General features: G+C 35.5%; 1 protein-coding gene across 2 annotated transcripts in view; it reads left to right on the top strand.

The window, feature by feature from the left end:
* The window catches only part of TFEC (transcription factor EC), a 184669-nt gene that overhangs the window by 120142 nt on the left and 39762 nt on the right, over window positions 1-24765 (top strand). For both annotated transcript variants that reach the window (XM_053553844.1, XM_053553845.1), the window contains one exon: window positions 20611-20856. In XM_053553844.1, coding sequence (XP_053409819.1) covers window positions 20611-20856 — 246 coding nt within the window. The remainder of the gene's footprint in view (window positions 1-20610; window positions 20857-24765) is intronic.

The raw sequence follows: 24765 nt of genomic DNA, 5'->3' as shown, positions 1-24765 counted from the left end.
TGCCTATTTTTAAATTAATTAAGAGAAATCTTAGGGCTTTCCTTTCTTTTGGCAAAAATGGCTTTAAATTGAGAATGGAAAACCATGTTCAATGATGGTAACAATGTCACCCACCCACCCCACCCCCACCGGGCTATTACTAAGTGTGTTTATTTTATATCCAGAAGTATGACAACCCATTTTCTTGTGGGACGCAGGTCTCAGTCCTGCTAGTGGTACATGTCAGGACCTGAGTATGTGGGTGCCCTGTTGTCAGGAGCTGGGTATGTGGGTGCCCCATGGACCCCTTCCTTCAGCCACCCCTCCTTGGCCTCCTTTCACTGCCCTCAGGCAGGGCCCCTGAGACTTCTTTCACTAGTGCTTAAGCTGAAGCTAAGGCTCAACTCTGAAGGGAGCTCTAATTGTCAAACTAGTTGCTCACAACTTTTTTTTTGACTTGTTTCTCTTAAACAATGTAACTTAATAAAACTCCCTTCAAATATCTAAACAGGGCACACCTACTAAAACAGGCAGAGCTAAAACTGTGTATACACGGGAAACGCTGGTTTGACTGTTTTGATTAACTTGACTGCTCAAGTCAGTCAAAAAGTAATCACCAGTAAAGTGAACCATTTTGACAGATTTTTGGCCCACTGACTGCTTATTTGCCTGGCTTACCTGTCAGGTTGAAGTGGTCAGATTGACTGGAGACAGTCTAAGTGGAAAATCTAACTTGGGCAGATGTGGGTGTCTGTATACCAGAATCTACTTTAAATAACTTTATTTGAAATCTGTACCTATTTCCCTGGGACCAGGGAGAGAAGTTTGAAAATGACACATTGCTGCATTTGACTTTCTGGAGTGAGCTGTCTCACCGCTTGCTGGAGCTGACAATGTATTTATAGGTTACAACACAATCACAATTTCCCTTATGCACATATGGAGTTCAATAAGGTTGAAACTCTACCCTGACTTGGCGAAGTCCTAATAAAGCATCACACTCCCTTATTCTTCTGAAAGATTTATGATAGATATAAGACAGCAAATGACTTCACAGATATTGGGTTACCAATTCAGTCATTCGTGACTTTTGGTAAGCAAAGTTGACCTTGCCATTAACAGCTGTCCTTCTGAGAAGATGAATTTACCAGAGAAAACAAAAACAAAACATCAAACAAAACCACTTAGAAGAAGCAAAAGACTTTGGTTGAAATTATTATATGTAAGCATTCCAAATTATATATTAAATCAGCACATTGTATCCCATAAATACATTAGTGTACACAGTTATGATTTAATAAAAAAAGTTAAGAGGAAAAAAGAAAACAAAAATGAATTTATCATAAAAGCAAAAAAAAAAAAATTGTTTTTTTTGAACTGCTTTTTAAAAGCAGGATCCCTTATATATCAAATCTTTTGTTCCTTTAGAAAATTTACTTTGATATGAGTGGGCAAGACAAAAATAACTTTGTAAGAGTAGAAAGAATGATTTATTGTAATATTATAGTGTTAGGTCTTATGAGGAGATCATAATGAGGCTACATTGTCTGCTGTAAGCACATTTTCACAGAGTCTGTTTTATGTTTGCTGAGTATCCTATTGCATTCACTCCGAGCTGTGCTGCTCCTTAACTCTCCTGAAATTCTTAACTTCTCTTGTGAAATTGTTTGTAAATGTTCTGCACTTACATGCTCTCTCAGGCACTTAAAAAATTCAATTCAATGGTAAGATAACAGAAGTTAGAGCTAGGGTGTCAGTAATAACTTTAAAACAATGCCGCTTTTCTTTAAATAGCTTAACAGTCTTATTCTCTGTTAGTCACTTTATGTATCATTCTATTTTTTTTTAAATTTTGTGATTAACAGAGGGAAAGGAAGCTTGCTTTAGCTTTGCTTTCCAAGTTTATGCTTTCTACTCTTTTTATGATTGTTTTTAAACATAAAGCACTTTGAACTGAGTAAAAGACAAAATCAAATCCAATCCCACAGTTTAAAGAATGTTATAGCTGCTTCTTAAGTAGAGAGCATCACAAGAATGGGGAAGCAAGAATCCAATGTACTGGATTCTAATTTGAAGCCTGCAGATGAGCTAATACAAGGGAGGGTAGGGGAATGAGGGAGTGGGGAGAGGGGAGGAGGAAGGAGAATGGGGGGGTCACAGTGTTCAGCACACCTCTTGAGGGCGGGACACAAACATAAGAGGGACTTTGCAATCAGTGTAAGCTAATTCTTTGTACCCTCAAGGAATCTCAAACAATAAAAAAAAAAAATCTGAGTCATTTCCAAATAAAATTCTAAAACATTAAGAAAATGCTATAGGGAAGCCAATGGGATCTTTATTTATACTGTATATGTTATTTACATTATAAAATCATTGTCAATAATGTCGGTGATCATCCTTATGCTTCAGATCTTTTCCAAGTTTAGGACTATTTCCTTAGGTTATGCAAATCCACTAATAGGTTTCCTCCTTGGGAGCAACTCACGGGGTTGCCTGTTGGATTGTTCCCACCTTAGCACTAGGTAGTCTCACTAAACAAAATTTGTCAATTTAAATGGCAAAAGTTTTAATAATTACTTATGATTAGGAACAACGACTCATTGGTGAGCAATGAATGTGGATTGGAATTCTTGTTTTCCTTCAGAGCTATCCTCTTGGCTTCAGGATCCATGTTGTGTAGTACAGAGAGAATAGCTGCTTGCCCTGCTGGCTTGCTGTGAGGACTACCTGAGGCAAAACAGGCAGAGCACTAAGCAATGTGCCTGACCTGAAGCAGACTTTCTTTTTCTTTTTTTCAGTTTTTTTTTTTTTTTTTTTTTGGTCAGGGCTGGGTTTGAACCTGCCACCTCCAGCATATAGGACTGGCTCCCTACTCCTTTGAGCCACAGGTGCTGCCCTGAAGCAAACTTTCAATGCTCATTAACAATTCCTACTATTAGCATCACTGTGAATGTTAATATAATTTTTAACTTTGAAGAGAGCACTAGGGCAAAGGTAAGCAGACTTGGTTTGGTTTTTAACTCTGTGTACTACAACAACTTACTTAATCTCTCTGCATCTGAGCTCGTTGATAAAGTGCATCAAATAAAGGGTCCTGATTGTAAGAGATCAAGTAATTGATTACGAAAGGGATTAGGTAAGAAGCCAATGGACAAGAAAGTGCTGGGTAAAAAGCAAAATAGTGTATGGGGTGCAAGTCTTATTTATTCTACTCATTGCTGTCTTTGGGATTGAAGTCGGGTGTCTGCTTGTCTTATCTCGTGGCTGCATATTAAAAAATTCAGTTTCAATGATAAAGAAGTTGCACGTGAAATATGCTAATGATGGTGAAAGTCACTGACTGGTGGAAACAGTTAGAAACTAAATTCCCTATGCAATATATCACTGTTTTTTTGTTTTAGTCGGGTGGAAACTTACTATGGTTAAGAAAATGACCACCATTTTGTTATTGTAAGATATTCTATAATAGTAACGAGGAGGACTGAGTCCATGTTTGACACTGCAACTTTTGGGTATGATTTCCCATTCAGAGGAGAAAGCCTGGTTGATAGACAAGTTTCCTTTACTAATAAATTTTCTGTGGTAGAGGTTTTACCACCACTAAACGAGTGATGAACATTAACAAGCATGGGTAAGAATGAGCGATTGAAGGGAAAGTTGAAATTTCTGTAATAAAGAGGGCAGATTGGGAGCGCCTGTTTTCCAGGTTCAGGTGCTTTCAGAGTGAGCCAGCGTTCCAGGCTGACCCGCAGCTCCCACCCTGGCAGCTGGCGTGCTCTCTCCCTCTCTACACGTCTTTCATCTAATGGAGTCCTCTACTCCATTTCCTACTCGTTTTTCACCTTTTGGTCTGGCTGTTTCTCCCTTCCATATCCAGCCTTTGCCCTTCTTGTAAAGATTAAGTCTGTTTTCATAAGTAGAGCCACTTCTTGCCCTCTTGTTCTCTGTTGCCTGGTCATCCTTGACTGTGCAGTCTGTCAGCTCAGCGTACAGGCTGCTGTCATGGAAGACAGGCCCACAGCAACATGCAGATTCGTGCAAAAAGTACAAAGTAGTGGTCTTCAATCTCAACTGGGGCCTCTGCCCCAGCTGGCATCATCATAGCCCAGTTTCTTCCATTCCGTTTGGTGGGATTTGTAGATTTGACTTCTCTCGTCCAACCTCATACTTCATTGCCTTTCCCGCATGCTCAGGAGATGAAGTTGGCTCTAACTTTACTGAGAAGATCTAATTAAAAAAGAAAATTTCAACTCCTTCCTCAGAAATCTAGAACTTTTTTTTTTGTTCGACGCTTTTCTTTGTTCTCTTATTTCACAGAAAAAAGAAAGATTCTACCAAAGCTAATTGCCTTGGCTGAAGTCTCGCTTACACTTGTTTTTCCTAATCACTTCATCAGTCACCCTCATTTGTATTTTCTGTCTTCTGCCTCTCTGTAACAGCACATCATTCTCTGCACATAAACATGGTGAAGGCTTTCTGTTAATAAACACCCCCCCCCCATTAGCCATACAGCCATCCATAATAACTAAAATCCTCCTGGTTTCTCTTTGAGTTATGGCAAAGTATTTTGAAAGATTTAAAGGAGGTCAAGAACATGAACTCTGAGCCCAGACTTTCTGGACTGAAATCCTGGCTCTACTAGTGTACGTCCTTTGGTAAATTACTTAACTTTTTTTTTACCTTAGTATACTCATCATTGAAATTGGATAGTTTTATTTCCTACTTCATGGGATTGTTGAGTTGATTAAGAAATTAATATATGTAAAATAATTGGAATAGTTCTTGACATAAAATAAGCACTCCATATGTGATGGTCATTATTGTTATTGTTCCTCATTCATTCATTTGTTTATTTAATGAATATTTATTAAGAACTTACCACTTGCCAAGCACTGTGCATAGCACTGGTGTCCAATAATAAAGAAGAGAGATGAATCCCTGGTCCTAAAGAAGTTTACAATGTGGTCAATAAGACAGATAATAAATAAAAATCAGCATGTGGATAACGTGTAGTCTGTTACTAAATTTAGTACCTTCCCTTCAAAACTTTTGCTTCCACTTTTATTTCTCATTTTGGTAAGTTCCTTCTTCTTCGCCACTTTCTATTTCATCTCAGAGCCTTGTACACGGACCTTCCTTCCCCTTCTGTACAGGTATAAACCAGCTAGAAGTACCCCTCATGTTCCTCTTTAATTCCTCTCTGGTATGGATAATATTTGGCCTGTTTTTGCATTCCAAATGCTATGGCCTTCATTTAGGCCCTCTCTTCTCCTTTCTAGGAATCTTACCAAAACTTCTGTGTGTTCTCTTTTTATCCAGTATAGTCCTTTAATAACTCAGTCTCCATCATATTGCTTGAGAGATAATTCTGAGATGCTAACTGAATATGTTAGAAAAGCCTTCAGTAGCTCATCAGTGCTGTAAGAACAAAGCTTGGGGTAGTAACTGTACCTCTTTATGAGTTGGAGTCTGGCTGGATTTATTTTCATTTGTCTTCGTCTTTACTTTCTTCAGGTTATATAGAGACAGAAAAAGAGAGAAAACATTTTTTCCTCTACAACCTTTACTGTTGGAGCATTTTAGTAACACTGAGGGTTGATTAAAGGCATTAGATTTAGGAAACTGACCTTTGTTAGAGTTTTTCTCAAGTAACTTTAGCTGTTATGGTGAAATCCCATAACAGCAGCATTTCCAGGCAATGTCTTTCTTAGAAGCCATCAGCAAAATTTTTTAATGCTGCAAGAATGACAAAATAAAACTCAAGGCTAAAAAGTACATAGTAGTTTTCTGTTGATGCTGCAACCAAATTACCACAAACTTATTGGCTAAAACAACACAAATTTTGTGTTAACACAACATATAATCTTATAGTTGTGGGAGATAAAAGTCTGAAATGAGTTTCACTGTGTTTAAATCAAAGTGTCCCCTGGGTTTAGTTCCTTTCTGGAGGCTCTAGGGGAGTATTTATTTCCTTCTGTTTTCCAGATTCTAGAGTCTGGCTGTATTCTCAGATTTAATGCTCACATCAATGGCATCTGTGTCCACAGTCACATCATCTGATTTGGGGCTTCCTCTCTATCTCTTAAAAGGACCCGGGAGATTATATCGTGCCCACCCAGATAATCCAGAATAATATCTGCATCTCAAAAGTCTTAATCTAATCACAACTTCAGAATTGCTTGTGTAATGTAAAGTTATATATCTATAGGATTTGGGGTTAAAGATGTGGACATGTTTAGTGAGAGAAGTATTATTTTACCTAGTACAGAGTAATTGCAAATAACTAGAAAAAATTATAAATGGCTAAAACAATATATTTGTTTTTCTTTCTTTCTTTTTTTTTTTTTTGAGACAGCATCTCACTATGTCGCCCTCCGTAAAGTGCTGTGGCATCACAGCAACCTCAAACCCTTGGGCTTAAGCAATTCTCTAGCCTCAGCCTCCCAAGTCGCTGGGACTACAGGCAAATATATTTTTTTTTTCCTTTTTGGTTTTTAAAGATAATGTGTTTTCTTTTTCTTTTAGTTGGATTGTCTTACCAAATTAGTATAGAAAAGAGATTTTTGGATCCTTTTCTCAGAAGTTACATTAAAATATTTTCCATACATCCCAAAATAATTAACAAAAAATAAAGACATTACAAAGAAATTTTCAGTCAGTTTAATTCTTGCCAACTTTTTATATACATTTGTTAATGTCTCACATTCATCCTTAGAAAAAGAAGTTTAAAGGTACTAAATAGAACAGTCATGATATTTATTTAGAATAAGCCAAGACAAAAATATTTTCCGGTCTCCCAATCCACTCTTCTCTCTTGTGAAAAGGACTTAGAGGTTTTCAGAAAATGAAACATTAAGATATCAGAAAATATGATCTAAGGAAACTAAAAATGTAAAATTTCTCCTGGAGAAGAAGGCTGGGACATTTCAGAATTCTGTACTTTTATTACATAGATCCAGGGACTAAAGAGAAACAAAGTACCCGAAGAGAGGAAACATTGATCTAGAGCGAATAGTTTCTGATGAGAGATTTCAAGTATAACATTGTCTTGTAAAGTGTGAAAAACCCAGACCTTGCAGCTCCTGCAGTAGGGGATGGTTATAAGGCAAAGTAAACAAAACACAACACACAAACAAAAACAAAATCATGAGTAAATAAATCAAGTTTTACTAAGATTCGGAAAACAACTCCAAAGGTTTTCACTGAGAAACTGAGCTTAATTGATTCATATTTGTATATCTATACAAGACACATTTTTTTGCTAATAATGAGGGCTGGAGTTAAATTCTCATTATTGTTATGAATGATTAATAAATAACTTGACAGTTGAAAGAATACCCTATTGCAATCAAAAGGCAAGAAATTTAGTTCACTTGTTGCCTGGGTGATTGTGGACCACGTCTGGTAACAACCTGAGTGAGCTTCAGTATTTCTTGTCTAGGAAATGAAAGTAAAAGTCTTTACTTACATCACTGGAATGTTTGATTCAACTCGTGACTGTGCCTACAATTATTCTGCATTCTGAGGCATTAAACCAGCCCATGAGGTCCTATGATAATTCTTCTTGATGCATTAATGTTCAAAGGCTATGTACTTTTATAGCTATAAAAGTATTTAAAATAGAAGCATGTTTCTTTGATTCTAAAAGGGCTTGCTTTTTAGTTACAAAGAGAAGATATGACTCTTAATACAACTGCTGTGTAATTGAATGTCTTTCCTACACAGAGGCATTAGGCATCCCTAATACTTTGATTTGATTGATGGGATTTGATTGATGCAGATACCGTTACAGGTTCATTTGAAACAATCCAAAAATAATCATATTTATTAGTTATGTAAAGCAAAGACAAGATAAATTTTATCATTTTCTCAGAAATAGTAGTAGTATCCATGAAAGTTGAATAATAGAATTGTACTTGTGAAACAAAGCCATTGTCTGCAGTTTGTCAATCAAAATGAATAATCTCAAAGTCTCATTTTCAATTAGATTATTTTAATATTTAACTACCTAAAATGCCCCAATCATATTCTTTCAAAAATGGTTAGAATAGAATACAACAGTTCTAATGATGACATTTTATTATGATAAAAATGACTTTGTTAATTGATGATCATATATCAACCCATAAAATAAGTGGATAAAAGATATAAAAAGTTTTACAGGCTAAGATAGTATAAAACCATTTAAACTGGGGTTCTTTTCAAGAGTATTTATAATCCTTTTATTCTCACAAAAATGTGTACGATTTTTTGTTATAAATTCAATTGCATTAAGTAGCCTGTGAATTTATTTTTTAAGAACCAAATATGTTGATAATATATTAATATTATTCTAAGTCTGACCATTGGAATAGAATAAAAATGATAAATAAAGTGCCTTTGTAACATGCCAGATGAGATGGCATGCATTATAGTAAGGTTGGTGTTTTGATTCCAGATGTTCCCATTTATGGCTTTAAATTTTTTTAGAACATGTAGATTTTAAAAAAACACATTGATGACTTCCCAGATATTTCAGATATGACATTTTTAAAAAGTCAGTATTTTTTCTCCTTTATTCTTTGCATCCTTGAAAGAACATTCACAACTTCATAATGAAAATGATATCAAAAGGTCACTATACCAAGGATGAAAAAGAGTGCATTTAAGCATTACTTGAGTGTTTTATTTTAACTCGAATGTAACCATGAAATTTAAAACATCTAAATACAATTGTTGATTTCTGAAGCTATACATCTTTTACTTTACAAAAGTTTTCTTAATAAATATTAATGTTTAAGCTTGAATGTAATCAGATAAGCTTTAAAACATAGAAATTTAAGACATTTTACTGAATTTAGCTGGAGTAATGAACTTGGATATTTCCACATTTATAGGAAACTATTGAATTGTTGGGGACCTTAAACCTCTCTTAATAGCATATAAACTGTAGTATCAACTTATTTAATTATATCCATAAATTCTAAATATAAAAAGGCTTAATAATACCAAAATATATTATTATACCAGGACAATTCATTCTAATTAAAGGAAGAATATATTTTTCATTCATTCATTTGGTTTGTTGAATTGTAAAGGATAGTTCCCCATCTCCTTTTAGTTGTTGCCTTTAAAATGTTTTTTATTTAAGTGGATTTAGGGAATACAAGTAGATTACCATTACATAGAAGAATTGTACAGTGGCGAAATCTAGGCTTTTAATTTACCCATTAAAAGTGTACCCACTACCCACTGTACACTATCTGGATAGTGTACATTGTACCTAATCGATAATTTTTTTCCTTGCGTCCTCTTTTACCACCTCTTCTAAAAATAATAAGCAATTAAACATTTACTTAAGTTTTAAAAATGAATCTTGGAGACCCACTTGAATTTTCATGATGCTTAATATATTATGAAATTAAAGAGATAATATATTCATAGCATATAGCATAGTCTTTCCACATGCTGTCACTCAGTAAACAAAAAGGAGTACAAAATGTATTATGCAAAAACCTAGTAGGGCTATATATATTTTAGAATTCTTAATATTTTATATTTAGAAAAGCTATATAGTACATTATTTTATTACTTGACACCCCCAAGGGGGTCCCAAGGCAACATTCCATAGGCTGCTAACACATTAATACATCTACCACAGAGCATATGAATGTTTACTGTAAGTAGAATAAGGAAAACCTATGGACAGTCTTCTTCATTTCATGTATAATTCTGCCACGGAAGAAAAACTCAAGAAAAAATCATCTTGTTTTCAGAAATTCTGGGGTTTTGAAATTGTAGATAAGGAGTTAGGGACTGGTAATATGAAGCTTGAAATACAGTTGGACTAAGAAAATAAGGTTATACCTATATCAAAGCATTGAATGCATCATTTTGGAAATAGGTTAAGTAATAATTACTCAATTAAGGATTACTTACCTGATGGTGTAATATGTACAAACTTCAAATAATCATTTTTTTAACTTGTGCAAAGAACTCAGTGGCACTAGGTGGAGAATAGTGTCAGAATAGAATTTCCTGCATGTAATTAGAAGTTGGGAGGCCGCCATCTTTAATCTCAGTCCCCATCTTCTGACTAGGTTCGCCCTGCAGTGCTCAGCTCGTTAGGCATCACCTAAGGGTAGATGTTAGGTGTTTGTTCACAGCCCATAACTGTGTTAGCTGTAAATGTTAGCTATTTGTTCACAGCCTGTAACTTCTGAGTTCCTTTTTGTTACCCTCAAGGGTCAAAGATTCAATGTGTTCAAAACCAAATTATGATTCTCTGTACTGCCCCAAACCCATGTCTTTACAGTAAAAAATATCACTGCATTCGGTTACCTAAGACAGGAGCTCAGGGGTCATGCCTTAGTTTATATCTAAGCATTTCTTCAATCCAGCTGCTTGTTCCCGTATAACCACTTCACCCTCCTGATTTGACCCTAGTTCAGCCCTTTTTTCTCTCTTGTACTTCCTCATTTACCCTTTAAAATCCTCTCCCTTGTGATAAAGCAAATAATCCGTCTTTGTACACCTGAACATTTCATGATCTGCTCCTACTGGTCCCTGCAGCCTCAGACCATGCCACACTTTCCCGACTCCAGCCCATTTTCTCCTTTCAGTGCATTTTCCTCACCCGGCTTCCTTTCACCACAGCGTCTTTGCACGTACTTCCCCCTCTCCCTGGAAGGCTTTTTCCTATACTCTTCTAGTTACTTCCAGTTCACCCACTAGAGCCCTGTCATCCCTTCCTCAGCGACGTCTTCCCTAACCAATTCTCACATGCTCAAAATCATGAATATCTCTCCTTCCTATCACATGTAGCCCTGGAAATTTTGTAGCATTTATGTGATTGATTAAAATCTTTCTCTTCTCCTTGTCTATCAGGAGAGATACTGTGTTTCACTTTGCTCCCCATTGTTGCCCCTCCAAGGGCCTGTTGTATACAGGGACATAACATGTATTTAATCCATCAATGAAACTAGTACCAAAAACTGATTTTTCATCTGAAGGATTTGTTCCCATTTTATCTAGGTTTTTGGATTAATTTTATGACACCTTTTACTTTCATAGGTTTTGTCACATTGTGTTATAATTGTATGTTTAAATATTTATCTCTCCTAATGGACTCTGAAATCTTTGAAGATTGGGTTATATCTGTTTTGTCATTACTACATCCCCAGAGCCTATTACGGTAGCATAAAACTTGCTGTGTAGTTGGTACTTGAAAATATTTGCAGAATTAATGATTGTTATACTTGTGAATGCAATGTCAAATATATTTTTAAGTATCCTAGCTTAAATATTCTGAATGTTTTATATGAACTTCTTTTGGCTATTGATGATGTAAACAATTGACTGTAGTGTGTGTGTGGTGTTGAAGACAAACAAATTGGTCAGTCTCTAATGTGAACCTTCATTAACATTTATGGCTCAGAAACTTTGAGTACACATAATCTTAAAAAAAAAAATCAGACCATACCACACTTATTGCTGCTATATTTTTAATTTCTTTCAAAAGTATAAAATGGTAATTTCACTGAGAAAATGATGTAAACAAAACAAATCAACCTATGTTTAAAAGGACCTCAATGGATTTGTAAGTCTTTATAATCTTAAATACAAGTGTTCACCAAGTACAAGATATTTATTGCTAGAACACTACTGAATTAGGAAAATTCTGTTTAATAATATTTATGTCTTTTTGAAGTCTTTTAAGTGTGGTTCTTTCCTCAAAGACACACCACAGGAATGATCCAAATTCAAATGATTGGGAGTAAAGGAATATGTTACAATCACATTTTATATTATTATCCATTAAGTATCTTTGGATTATGTAATACTCAACTGAAATATGCTGACAGTTATTCAGAAACCTAAGTAAAACTTTTGATGAACAGGGCCCTACTTTAGTTCAGCAGTTACATCTCAATCAGACAAGCTCAACTGTGTAATTTTAGTTTTAGTCAAGATGAGATTTATGGGTATATCATATCCACAGACTGCTGTGAGGAAAGTAAGATTTGAAGAAATGAGTTATTAATCTTTACCGCAGAACATTAACAAATGTCATGTGGCTTTTATGAGTTGGTACCTAGGAGGTAGTAGATTCATAAGCCCCCCAAAATAGATTTCCTCTTATATACCTCTGATACCAGGAACATAATTAATAGTTACCTATTACTCACTTGAGAAGTTCAAACTTTTACTTCATTTATTAAATTGAAGCTTAGTATAAAATTAACAAAATTAAATAAGGGCTGTCATAGTGAATGGGGTTGTCTGTCTTGCTTTTTAACGGTGTGCTGCATGTGTTTGGTGATGCCGTGTTTTTATTTACTATTATCAAGTAACATGCATGTACATATTATGGAGAGAGAGAGGGTAAATATATCTACTTCTGGCAGTAGGAGTGTCTGTTTCTGTCTTGCTGCTGGTCTAAACAGGCTTATTAGGTAGGTGCCCATGTTTTCCTGGGTAATTTGATTGGATAGTTAAAATAATGGTGTTAAAAAGTCTTTTTATTGAGGTAATTGCTTATATGATACTTGCCATCACATTTTAGTTTTGAGTTTTCAGAGGCTGGAGCCCAGAACCTGATTCATCTCCTCATGGTTCTTTGCCCTCAGTTTAGATAAGTGGTCTCCAGGTGGACGGTGACATATGGATCACAACCTTGCTTTCCTGAGAGGAATGACTTTCCCTTGGGACTAGCTTTAACAAAGTGCAAACACTTGGTAAATGTTTGCTGAGTGAATGTTGAAAGAATTATCTGAAGTCTTTTATCATTATCTTATACTTTCTTTACAGAAAGATTTTTTAAAGAAGCCAAAAAAGGGGCGGTGCCCATAGCTCAGTGGTAGGGCACTGACCACACGCACCAGGGCTGGTGGGTTTGAACCCAACCTGGGCCTGCTAAAAACAAAAAAAATAGCTGGGCATTGTGGCATGCGCCTGTAAATCCCAGCTACCTGGGAGGCTGAGGCAAGAGAATCACTTGAGCCTAAGAGTTTGAGGTTGCTGTGAGCTGTGACATCATAGAACTCTACCAAGGGCAACAAAGTGAGACTCTGTCTCAATTAAAAAAAAAAAAAAAGAAGCCAAAATAAATTCAAATGTATATACATGTGAATTAGATTGAAAAGGCTTTGTGTGATGTGTAGCAAGATAATCTTACAAAATACAGAAAGACAATCTTATAAAATAGTCATAAAGTTGATGATGTCCTTAAAAAAATTTTAGAACAACTACTCATTTGTTTTGTAAATTTTCTAGTACAATATAGCCTGCCTGTTGTTATCCACTTGGTAATATCTGAAGTCCGTCAAATAATTACAATGTAGCACATTGGAAAGTAAATTGAGGGGAATGAAGCCATGTCTGGAAGCATAATTTGTAAACCACTATTTGAAAACCAGCATATCTCCATGAGGGTACAGAGAGAGCCCTTCTAGCCAGCACCGGTTGGCTGGCCCATACCTCTTCTACCTTTCAGGAGATTTTTCAATCCAAATGCGAATATGTCACTTAACTCAATAATCTTATGTACCTATTTACGTAATTCAATAGTGAATCAATAGTGAATCTTAATTACTTTCTAACTAAATCTTTGGTGATCTGTAGAGTTGTACCTGCCCAAGACTGATCTAAATTCAAGGATTTTTAATCAGAAACTATGTATCTCTTAAATCATCTACTACCACAGTTTCAATTGCTGTTGTCAAGCAATGATATCTGACTTCTTCCTATGGTCAGAGGCTACTTTCTCGTGGGTCTTCATCAATTCTCAGTAATCAGGATTCCAGTATAGGTTCTAGTCTAAAACCAGAAATAGAAAAAAGGAAAAAAGCAGATACATGTGTTTTGTATATGTTACATTGATTTCCCGATGTTTATGTGCTCTGCACCAGGAGAAGGCTTTTCCTCTTCCTGGCCAACTATTCTTTCTGACTCCCTGTACTTCTACAAGTCTGTGTAATTCTAATTTTTCTTAAATATTTTTGTTTACTCACTAAGTACATTGCCCTGGATTCTCTTGTTAATGAATGTAAGCTTTATTTTAATAGTAGTCTTTAGAGACATTTTAGGTTCATAACAAAATTGAGCAGAGGGTTTCCCACATCGCCCCTGGGCCACACGTGCATAGGCTCATGTTCGTTACCATCAATGAACCTACATGGACACCACATTATCACCCTAAGTCCATATCAATTAGAATTCATTCTTAGTGTACATAGGTTTGGATGAATGCATAATGATATGTGCCTGTCTTTACATTAATAGTGTCATATAGAGAACTTTCACTGCCCTGAAAATCCTCTGTGTTCCACCAACTCATCCCTTCCTCCCCACAACCATGGCAAACACTTGTCTGTTTTTTTTTTTTTTTAATTGTTGGGGATTCATTGAGGATACAAAGGACCAGGTTACATTGATTGCATACATTAGGTAAAGTCCCTCTTATAATTGTGTCCTGCTCCCCAAAAGGTGTGTCACACAGCGTGACCCTCCTGCCCCCCTTCTTACCTTGATATTGTCTCCATAGTTTTTGGTGAGTAGTCTATAGATGTCAATCATATCTAGCTGCTTGACTCATTGTTGACTTCAGCTATCTATTACCACTCATTTTCTGCCTGCTGGACCCAACCTTTTCTGAAAGCAGGGTGTTGACACATCTAACTATGACTGTATATTCACTGCTTTCTCCTTGCAGTTTTATCTTTTTTTGGCTCATTTATTTTGACTTTCTGTTGGTAAGCACATACACATTCAAGAATGTCATGACTTTTTAGAGGACTGACCTCTTTATTACTAATGTCCCTCAATATCCCTGATAATCTTCTTTGCTCTGAAGTTTGTTCTGTCTGGAATTAATACAAAGTAGAACCTCTGTAAATTGATCATCCAAGGGGCTGTAACAAACTGATCAACATACAGAGGTGGTCAACATTAAGAACTAGGCCTCCTGTACTGAAATGTACATGTGGTGCATGTCTGGCCTATGAAAATCAGGTAAACTTCGGGTAGGGAGTTGGTCAACTATGGAGGATCTACTGTAGTTATTCTTGCTTTTTCTTTGATTAGCATTGGTATGATATATCCTTCTGTATCAATTTACCTTTAATTTATACATATGTCTATCTAAAGCAGATTTCACGTTCTCTTAATTAGTTATTTAAACTATTGATGTTAAAAATTATTATTGATATATTTGGATTAATATCTACCATATTTGATTCTATTTTTTATTTGTTGCCTTTGTTCCTTATTTATATTTTTATCTTTCTCTTGTTTTCTGCCTTCTGTGGTTTTAATTAATTTATATGGCTTCATTTTCTCTTCTTTCTTAGTGTATTAGTTATACATTTTTAAAATTTGCAATATACATTTATAACTCAAGCCCACTTTTTGGGAATACTATGCCAATTAACATGTACTGCAAATACACTACAATAGCAAAATAATCTCAACTATTCTCTCCCTTATTGCTGATGTCATTGCTGTCATTAATTTCACTTATATAATAAGCATACATAATCAAATACCTAATATTATTTTGAACTGTAATATAGTAGAAAATAAGAAAAATAAGAGATTTTGCATTACTTTCACTCATACCTTTTTTGATGATTTTCCTTCCTTTATGGAGATCTGAGCCTATGACTTATATACGACTTATGTCATTTTCATTTCCTCTAAAATTGTTTTAGAAAAATTTCTTGTGGTCTATGAACCAAGTGATGGTGCCCCATGATCATACTAATGTACACAGCTATGATTTAATAAAATAAATAAATAAATATAAAAAAAAAGAAAAATTTCTTGCAAGATAGGGCTTCTAAAAACAAATTTTCTCAAGTTTTGTTTGCCTGAATAAGTTCTTATTTCTCTTTTATTTTTGAAGAAAAATTTTAGAGTATAAAGTGGTGTTTTTTCCCTTCACTATTTTAAATATTTCACTCCACTGTCTGTCTTGCTTGGTTTCCGAGGAGATGTTAGATGTAATCCTTACCTTTGCTTCTTTATAGGTCAGGCATTTTTTTTCTCCTGGTTTCTTTCAAGTTTTTTTTTTTTTTTTGAGACAATCTCACTATGTCACCCTGAGTAGAGTGCCATAGCATCACAGCTCATAGCAACCTCAAACTCTGAGCTTAAGCCATTCTCTCGTCTCAGCCTCCCAAGTAGCTGGGACTATAGGCACTCACCACAATGCCCAGCTATTTTTTGTTGCCGTAGTCATTAATGTTTTGCAGCCCCACGCTGGGTTCAACTTGCCAGCCTGGGTGTATGTGGCCGGTGCCCTACACACTGAACTACAGGCTCTGTCTGAAGATTTTTTTTAATCTTTGATTTTGTGTACTTTGCTTTATTTGGGGGAGGATAGAGAGGGAAATTTATCCTATTTGGTATTCTCTGAGCTTCATGGATTTTTGGTTTGGTAACTTATTCATTGGAAAAATCCTCAGTTATTATTGTTTCCAATATTGCCTTTCCTCTCTATTCCCTTTCTGATATTTCCATTTACATGGTTACATGTTTTCTCATTGTCCCACGGTTCTTGTATAGTCTGGGTTTTTCTTTAACCGTTTTTGCTCTTTGCTTTTCGGTTTTGTAGGTGCCTGATGCAAAATCCTCACCCTTAGAGATTCTTACTTCACTCACGTCCCGTCTACTAATAAGCCTATAAAAACATTCTTCATTTCTGTTACAGTATTTTGAGCTTTTGAATTTTCTTTTATGTTCTGTCTTGGAATTTCTTACCTTTCTTTACACTGCTGTCTGTTCCTGCGTGCTGCCTACTCTATCCATTAGCACACATTGCATATTTATTATAGTTGTTTTAAATTTCTAGTCTGGTAACGTTAACTTTGCCAGCATACCCGAGTCTGGTTCTGATGCCTACTTCTGTTTCTTCATATTCTGTTTTTTCTTTTTAGTATGTCTTATAAATTCTTCTTGATGGCCAGACATGATGTACAGTGTAAAAGAAACCACTGTAAATAAATCTTTAATAACATGGTGGTAAAGTGTTGGATGAGGGTGGCATACTATATTTACATCACATTTCCAGTAGCATCATGTAGCACAATAATGTTGAAATGTCATCCCTAGTGCTGAGGATTTGATTTACTTCCTGTTTTAAACAGGAAAATTTCCCTTCACTTTGATGGTCCTCATCTCTTTGACAATGTAGTGAACCAAATCACAGTCTGTAGCTGATCTGGCCTCCTAGCAACCACTTGAGGCCATCTCTTCCTTCAACACCTGATTGAAAATCACTTCCTCTTCTAGTGTTTTTAAAAATCACTGTTTTTTGTAGAATTTTAAATTCATTACTGAGCTTTTCCTTTACAGTCCAGTCAGTTCGGTCATTTACTCAGGACCCAATATTGCAGTGCTCAGGAAGGTAGGCCCTGTACTCCATTTCTGTCCTTCACTGGCTAAATGATCATAGGCATGCCCTGTAAACTCTCCAGATTTCAGCGTCTTCATCTATATGGTGCAGTGGGGATACTAATGATACCTATCTCCTAAAGCTATAGCAAGATCTGAATAAGTTATGTCAGTAAGTCGCTTAGCACAGTCTGATACCTGTTGCTTATTATTATTAGCACTGTTACTGATGCTATGATTTATACCTCAGACTGCTCAAGAGATTGTAAATGCCCAGAATCCTGGGATCTCATCTTCTATGGCTTCTTTCATTAGAGTAAGTGATCCAGTAAAGGCTTTGGAGTCAATGGATGAAAAGTAAAACATGAATTAGTTAATGCATGGTGTAGCTTCTGCTTTAACATGCTTTTCTTAGAACAAGAGATGCTTCCCATCTTTAGGCATATGATATCCTTTAGCATTCAGTTATAGACTGTGAAAGATCATTCAGATTTGTGAAACTGAAGATGTTCTTTATAAGATGTATTTTGTGAATGTATACAGATGAAAAAGGATTAACTCAAAACAGTAGGATAATCTAAACGGTTACCCTAAAAAAAATACCACTGGCATTTTAATGAAATGTTATTTTACAACTTTAAAGCCCATAGCCATATAATTAGTAATATGTGTAATCTTTATTACCAATCTTAATCTTTTTTATATGACTGAAAAATTATTTTATGGTAGTACAATTAAAATAATGCTAAAAATGTCAGCATAACAGAATTAAACGAAAGTAACTACTACAATATTGTACCCCAAACTAGCTAATTTAAATGCAAAATACTTTGGAAAGGCTATTTATCTGGGCTAATGCCTGTTAAGGGATTTAAGGAGTAGTTTGTGTAACTGAAATAAAAGGAAAAATAAGCACTGTACAGCAATCTTTACTATTGTTTAACATGAGGGAAACATTAAATAGGCTTATATACAGGCCACTTGAGGAAACTATTAGAAGTCACAGCACAGCACAGTTAAATATAAAGACAGCTGGCAGACAGTACTACATTCATAAGCTTTTACAGGGAAGGCCAGAAATGCTTAACATTATACTTACACAACTGGTGGTATAACATTCACTATCCTAACTAGACTGAAGATGCTCAGAGTTTTAAAAGTATGGTTTGAAAAAGGGATTTCAGACTGGACAGTTGCTGTTTAGCTGGTGCATGACAATAGTTTGATTTTGGGGGTGGGGCTGCTTCTTTCAATCTGTCCATAACAATGACTTTACCAATTTGTTGTCATTATAAGATGAAAATAAAGTGTTTGAGAATAAGATTTTAAAAAATACAAGATTAGGAATCTTTTCAATTTGATCACGTCCCATTTATTTATTTTTCTTGCTACTGTGATTGCCACTGGGGACTCCATCATAAATTGTTTCCTAGGCTGATATCTGTAAGAACAGAAACTTTTCAAATGAAGATAGTCTAATGGCCAAAAAACACATGAAAAAGTGTTCAACATCTTTAATCATCAGGGAAATGCAAATCAAAACCACAATGAGATGTATTACCTATCCCCACAGAGAGTGGCTCACATGGTAGCTGACATCTGTAGTCCCAGCACTGTAGGAGGCCAAGGCGGGTGAATCCCTTGATCTCAGGAATTCAAGACCGGCCTGCACAAGAGTGAGACCCTGACTCTACTAAAACAAATAAACAGCAACACCAACAAAAAAAAATTAGAAGAATCAGTCAGGCGTTGTGGCAGGCACCTGTAGTCCCAGCTACTTGGGAAGCTGAGGTAAGAGGATCATTTTAGACCCGGAGTCTGAGGTTGCTGTGAACTAGGACATCACAGCACTCTAGCCAGGGTGACAAAGTGAGACTCTATCTCAAAAAGGAAAAGTCCCAAAGGGGGTGTTCAACATCCTTTCTATGTGAGGGGCTCAACTACAACTTGAACTTTACCTTAGAAATAAAAACAATGTAATCTATTAATCTGCAGTTAAAAAAAATAAAAAAAATATAACAGTCCTAAAGCAATAATAGCTGTTGCCATGAATGTGCAGAGAAAGGTTCACTCCTTCACTGCTGGTGGGACTGGAAACTAATAGCAACCGCTATAGAAAGTAGTACAGAGATCCCTTAAAGAACTAAAAGTAGACCTACCTTGTGGTCCAGCAATCTCTAGGTATTTATCTAAAGGACAAAAAGACTTTATATAAAAAAGACATTTGCACTTGAATAGTTACAGCAGCACAACTCATAAATTCAAAGATGTGGAAACAACTCAAGTGCCCATCAATACATGAATGGATTAAAAAATTATGGTACATGTATACCATGGAATACTGTTCAGCCATAAAATGATAGTGATCGAGTATCTTTTGTAATAATAGGGATGAAATTAGTGAAGTATTGCAAGAATAGAAAAATGAACACCAAATTTACTCAACATTAAATTGGAAGTAGTCAACACTAATGTACACATATAAATGTAAAACTCAGAGGAAATTAAGTAGGGGGAAAGAGTGGGGAAGGGATAGGGTAAATTCATACCTAACTGCACATATCCTGGTTAAAAACATAAGACTTAAAATGTACAAAAGCAAATTATGTAACCAAAATGTGTGTACCTGATATTCTGTAATAATATATTCTGAATATTAAATAAAATATTCTGAAATTAAATAAAAATCAAAAAATATATGCTCAGTCTAGAAAATTTGGAACATATAGAAAAGTAGAAAAAAAGCACTTCGATTTTCAGCCCCTATAAAGCATCACGTTTAATATTTACTGCATATGTTCCTAGTTTCTGTTTTCTCATAAGAAGTTTGTAAGTAATGAAATTTAATAATAAATTTTAATTATATTCCATAGAATATTTATGTATAATAGAAATAAATCTAAGGAAATATGTAAAAACTATTTATAAAAGTGATTCAGCTATATTTTCCTTATGTTATTTCAGTCCTTTCTTTTATAGACCCTCAAAAAGTATTGCTGCTTATATAGTCATTCCTCCTTATCACGACTATTCATTTTAAAAACGTGTTAGGGTCTAAAATATTTTAGTATACTTTAAATTACTTTCAAAAAACTGCAATCCATTAAAACCATATGTAGTTTATGATAGAAGCACAAATGGTGGATTTGAGAGAAACTAGATGTTATAGTTTGCTTATTGTTATAATTCAGTAGTTGAATGAACTTTGATTTCACAGATGATATTTTACATTTTATTTGTTCGGTTTTGATTTTGTAGGTCCCAGCACACCTGGAAGGTCCTGCAAGGCCTCAGACACAGAAAACCCAGAGACAGCAAGTGAATTCGTTCATGACGCTTGACCACCAGATCATCAACCAGGCTCTTAAACGATCTCAGCCTCCAAGCAGCGCACTTCTGGAACAGCATGGACACACAACCGTGGGCAGTGATACTGCCCTCACAGGCGACCCACTTGCCAAGTTACTAGCACTTGGGAGAGAGGATGACAACGCAGAATGGCATGTATGTCCAATAGCTGGTGATGAAAATAGATCAGATGCATCATTGCTTAAAAAAAAAAAACAAAACACTTTGAGGAAATGGAAACCTACATTTTCTTTCTTTCTTTTTTGAGAGTGTTGTGGAGTCATAGCTCACAGCAACCATAAACTCTAGGGTTCAAGCGATTCTCTCGCCTCAGCCTCCCAAGTAGCTGGGACTACAGGGGCCCACCACAACACCCGGCTATTTATTTTGTTGTTGCAGATGTCATTGTTGTTTAGCTGGCCTGGGCCAGGTTCAAACCTGCCAGCTTTGGTGTATGTGGCTGGTGCCACAACCACTGTGCTATGGGCACTGAGCCAAAACCAACATTTTTACAGTAAACATTTTATTTGCAAATTTACTTAATGAAGGAGTGTGTTTTAATTAATTATCATTACTATATATGAAATTATTATGCACAATAAATTATAACAATTCATTTTTCATACTCATTTATGTATCAATGAGAATCAAAGTAGGCACTAACAACAATCCATGTTTAGATCATTTAGCTCTAATTGTTAATGTTTTCTGACATCTTTAGTTGAAATACATATCAGTAGTTGTATCTTATCTAAAATATCCACTAAAAACAAAAAGATGTTTAAACAATAGTAAATTTGTGCTGTAGAAATGTTTATTGGACTAAGACAGATAATCTTAGGGCACTGAATGTATTATGGAATCATCTCTGGAGTTTTAATTTTTGATTTTCTATACATTCATTTCTATTTTCAAAAATATTTGTCTGCCATTTAGTAAATAACAAGAATTTAGAGATACTGAAGATAAAAAAATCAGTAAGAGTGTCTAGATTCATATAGTTTATATTTATATTGACTTGTTTGTATGAATCTTCAGAAAATACTGAAGAATGAAAAAAAGAAAACAACTGGAACTGATAAAAATTCATCCTTTAACAGCTCAGTTTAGAAAAACTACCTTAATAACAGAACTTCCTGTTCTTTTCTTTTTCATTTTTTCCCCATTTGATTTATTAGAGCCATGGTCCTGTGATTTTTCTGGGTTTCATCTCTGAATTTATTTTATAACCACCTCTTTCAAAGTTCATTTTCTTATGTGAGATGTTGATTTCTTGAGAAAAAACAAATCTCAAAGAATATGAACATGCTGGTCAATTCTAAGTAAAACCTAGAAAGTGACCATATTACATATTAAATAAGTTTTCTAAAAAATGAGAATGAATAAAAAGAGAGAGAGAGAATGAATCAGCACCATATACCAGACTTCTGGGGTTTCTGTCCATTTTTTATTTCTTCGGCACACCTCTCACCTTTGGCTTTTGGAGGTTTGCATAGACAAAGGGAAGTTGCACGTTCTCAGCAATGCTTTCGGTGGTCTCAGTCAGATTCCTGTGGCTGGAAGGGTTAAAGTCCCAAGAGTGCAGTAGCCTAGAAGCAATGCGAACAGTGGTTGAAGACAATTTTTTAACCTTTTAAAAATCATTGTACTTTTCAAATTGTGTATACAAAAGTCTCTTCCAACCATTATTAATATCTAATTAGTCATAGGTTACTCAGTGTGTAATAGTTTTAATCAGAGTGTAGTCTCTTAGAATTTTTCTTTCATATACTACCATCTTTAACATACTTACTATCTTTAAGAGCTAGTATTTATCTTGTGCTATTGCAATTTCTTAATATTTTTTGATTGGTGCCAGGAGTCTTTTTCTCAAAGCAAAAGCATACAGTCTTTGGACACAGATAGTACAGTAGAGACGGCATAGTCTGGTCTCAGTCCTTACTCTCTCACCTACTTTTCTACACTTTGAAGAGTTATTTTTATGCTTGTATTTTAAAAGTTCCTGACACAAAGGCAGAGTGGGAGCTCAGGAGATAGTGGCTGTTGCCATCTTTTGGTGTTCGTTCTCCTAAGCCTTGTCCTCTTACAGCATCAGACAGCATTTCATGATTTCTAAGATCCTACAAATTATAGCTACCACAGGATAAACCTCTGAGAGAAGGCTTAGAGTCAGGATTAGGTGATCGGAATTAGTAATAATTTGAAGATGAAAGGTCCGTGAGACAAAGAAATATAAAATTAAAAGAGGCATTTTATAAGATGCATTTTATCCTGAGATATCATTCAAATTCGTACTCATAACACAGAGGAACCTTCCACACTTAGTCCTTGTACCTGGCCCAGACTTAACATTTAACACCCTCATGGAATTGTGTGCTTCAGCCCCATGAGCTCACCAGTGGTTCCTATGGTGGCCAAATTCTCCTTCTTTTATCCTTTCTTTATCTCCTACTCATTCCATCTCTATCATTTGTCTGAAGAATTCCAACTCACCCTTCAAAATTCATTTCAAGTTTCCTTATTTGTTTCTTCATTCAGAGGAACTGTCATTACCACACGTTCAAGGTGACTGCACATGATATATGATCTGTACTATCTAGGAGCATCAAGTGGAGGGGGAGAGAAAAATATTAACAAATAATTATTATGTAGAAAGAGTGGTGGGGTCTGGGTGACATAATCAGAGTTATTTGTGTATTACTCTGTCAACTACGTAGGGGAGGAAGTCTGGAGATATGGGTGGAGAACAATTGGGAATCTATTTCTTTCTTTGTTTCTTTTTTTTTGCAGTTTTTGGCTGGGGCTGGGTTTGAACCCGCCACCTCCAGCATATAGACTGGCATCCTACTCCTTTGAGCCACAGGTGCCACCCCTGGGAATCTATTTCTATTGTGCAGTGAATGATAATGAAGCTCTCCATTAAAACTTGTTAGAGCTGAAATATTTGTGCTATTACCATGTGGAGATGTTGGTGATGACTAGGTATCAAAATGCCTTGAGAAAGAGGAATCCAGACTAGAGGAGGAGATTTGAGCGTTGTCAGCAGGTAGAGTGTACTTGAAATCTTGGATGAGAAAGTGATTCCCAGAGAACTTGAATTCAATGAGGAGAATGGTAACTAAAGATGGATTTCAGGAGATAGCCAACAATTAAGGGTGGTCAGAAGAGAGGGCCCCCCAAAGTAAAGTCAAATGGTAACCTGGAGAGTACAATGTCATTAAAGCCAACAGTTAGTTTATAGAAGGAGGGAATGAGCTCCACATCCAAAGTAACAGATGAGTCCAGTAAAGTAGGAATTGATAAATATCCATGAAAGTTAGTAGTCCATGAAAATAGAAACAAATAGGAGTTATCAGCAGGGTGGTGGGCACATGGTATTCTACCTTGAATTCAGACTTAATAGAAGGTGGAGAGTTTGACTGCCTGGGGTGTTTGGGATGGTTGGACATAGAGATAGTTAGGGCAAGCACAAATAAGGTCATGATAAAAATTGTTCAGATGATCTGCCGTAGGGTCTAGATTAGAATGAAAAGGAAAGCTGAAGTTGACGAGTAAGAGGATGGTGTTTAATATTTCAGAGATGGAACTGGTTACAAGATGACAGGACACCAGGAATGGCTTTGAGAATAGGCAAAGAGACGTCTAAATTTAGGTTTTTGTGTGAACTATCAGATTTTGAGAGTGCTAAACTACCATAGTCAACAAGTGTTGATTTGTTTTCCTCTAGAATCCTGACAGTTGTTGCTATGTATATTTTTAGGTGCATATGCATTCTTGGTATTTCCTTTAAATATTTTTTCTTTAAATTTTTACCTTGCATTTTGTATTGCCTGATATTGGAATCACTAATGTACCTTTCCTTCAGTCACACTTATGATACTTTTTAAAATTTTGCTGCAGCCTTCTCAATTATTTTAAATATGTCCCTTATAGACAAAATGTTATAATACTTTTAAAAATCCAGTTCAAGAGTTCGAGAGATAGTTTCTTGATAGGCATATTAACTAATTTACTTTGCTATTAGGATTTACTAATTATCATTGCTCATGTTTTTAAGTTTCTATG

This window comes from Nycticebus coucang, chromosome 11 (assembly GCF_027406575.1).
Source record: "Nycticebus coucang isolate mNycCou1 chromosome 11, mNycCou1.pri, whole genome shotgun sequence".
NCBI classification, from domain to species: domain Eukaryota; kingdom Metazoa; phylum Chordata; class Mammalia; order Primates; family Lorisidae; genus Nycticebus; species Nycticebus coucang.
The sequence above is the reverse complement of the archived record's forward strand: the minus strand, read 5'-3'. Positions and strand labels throughout refer to the sequence as shown.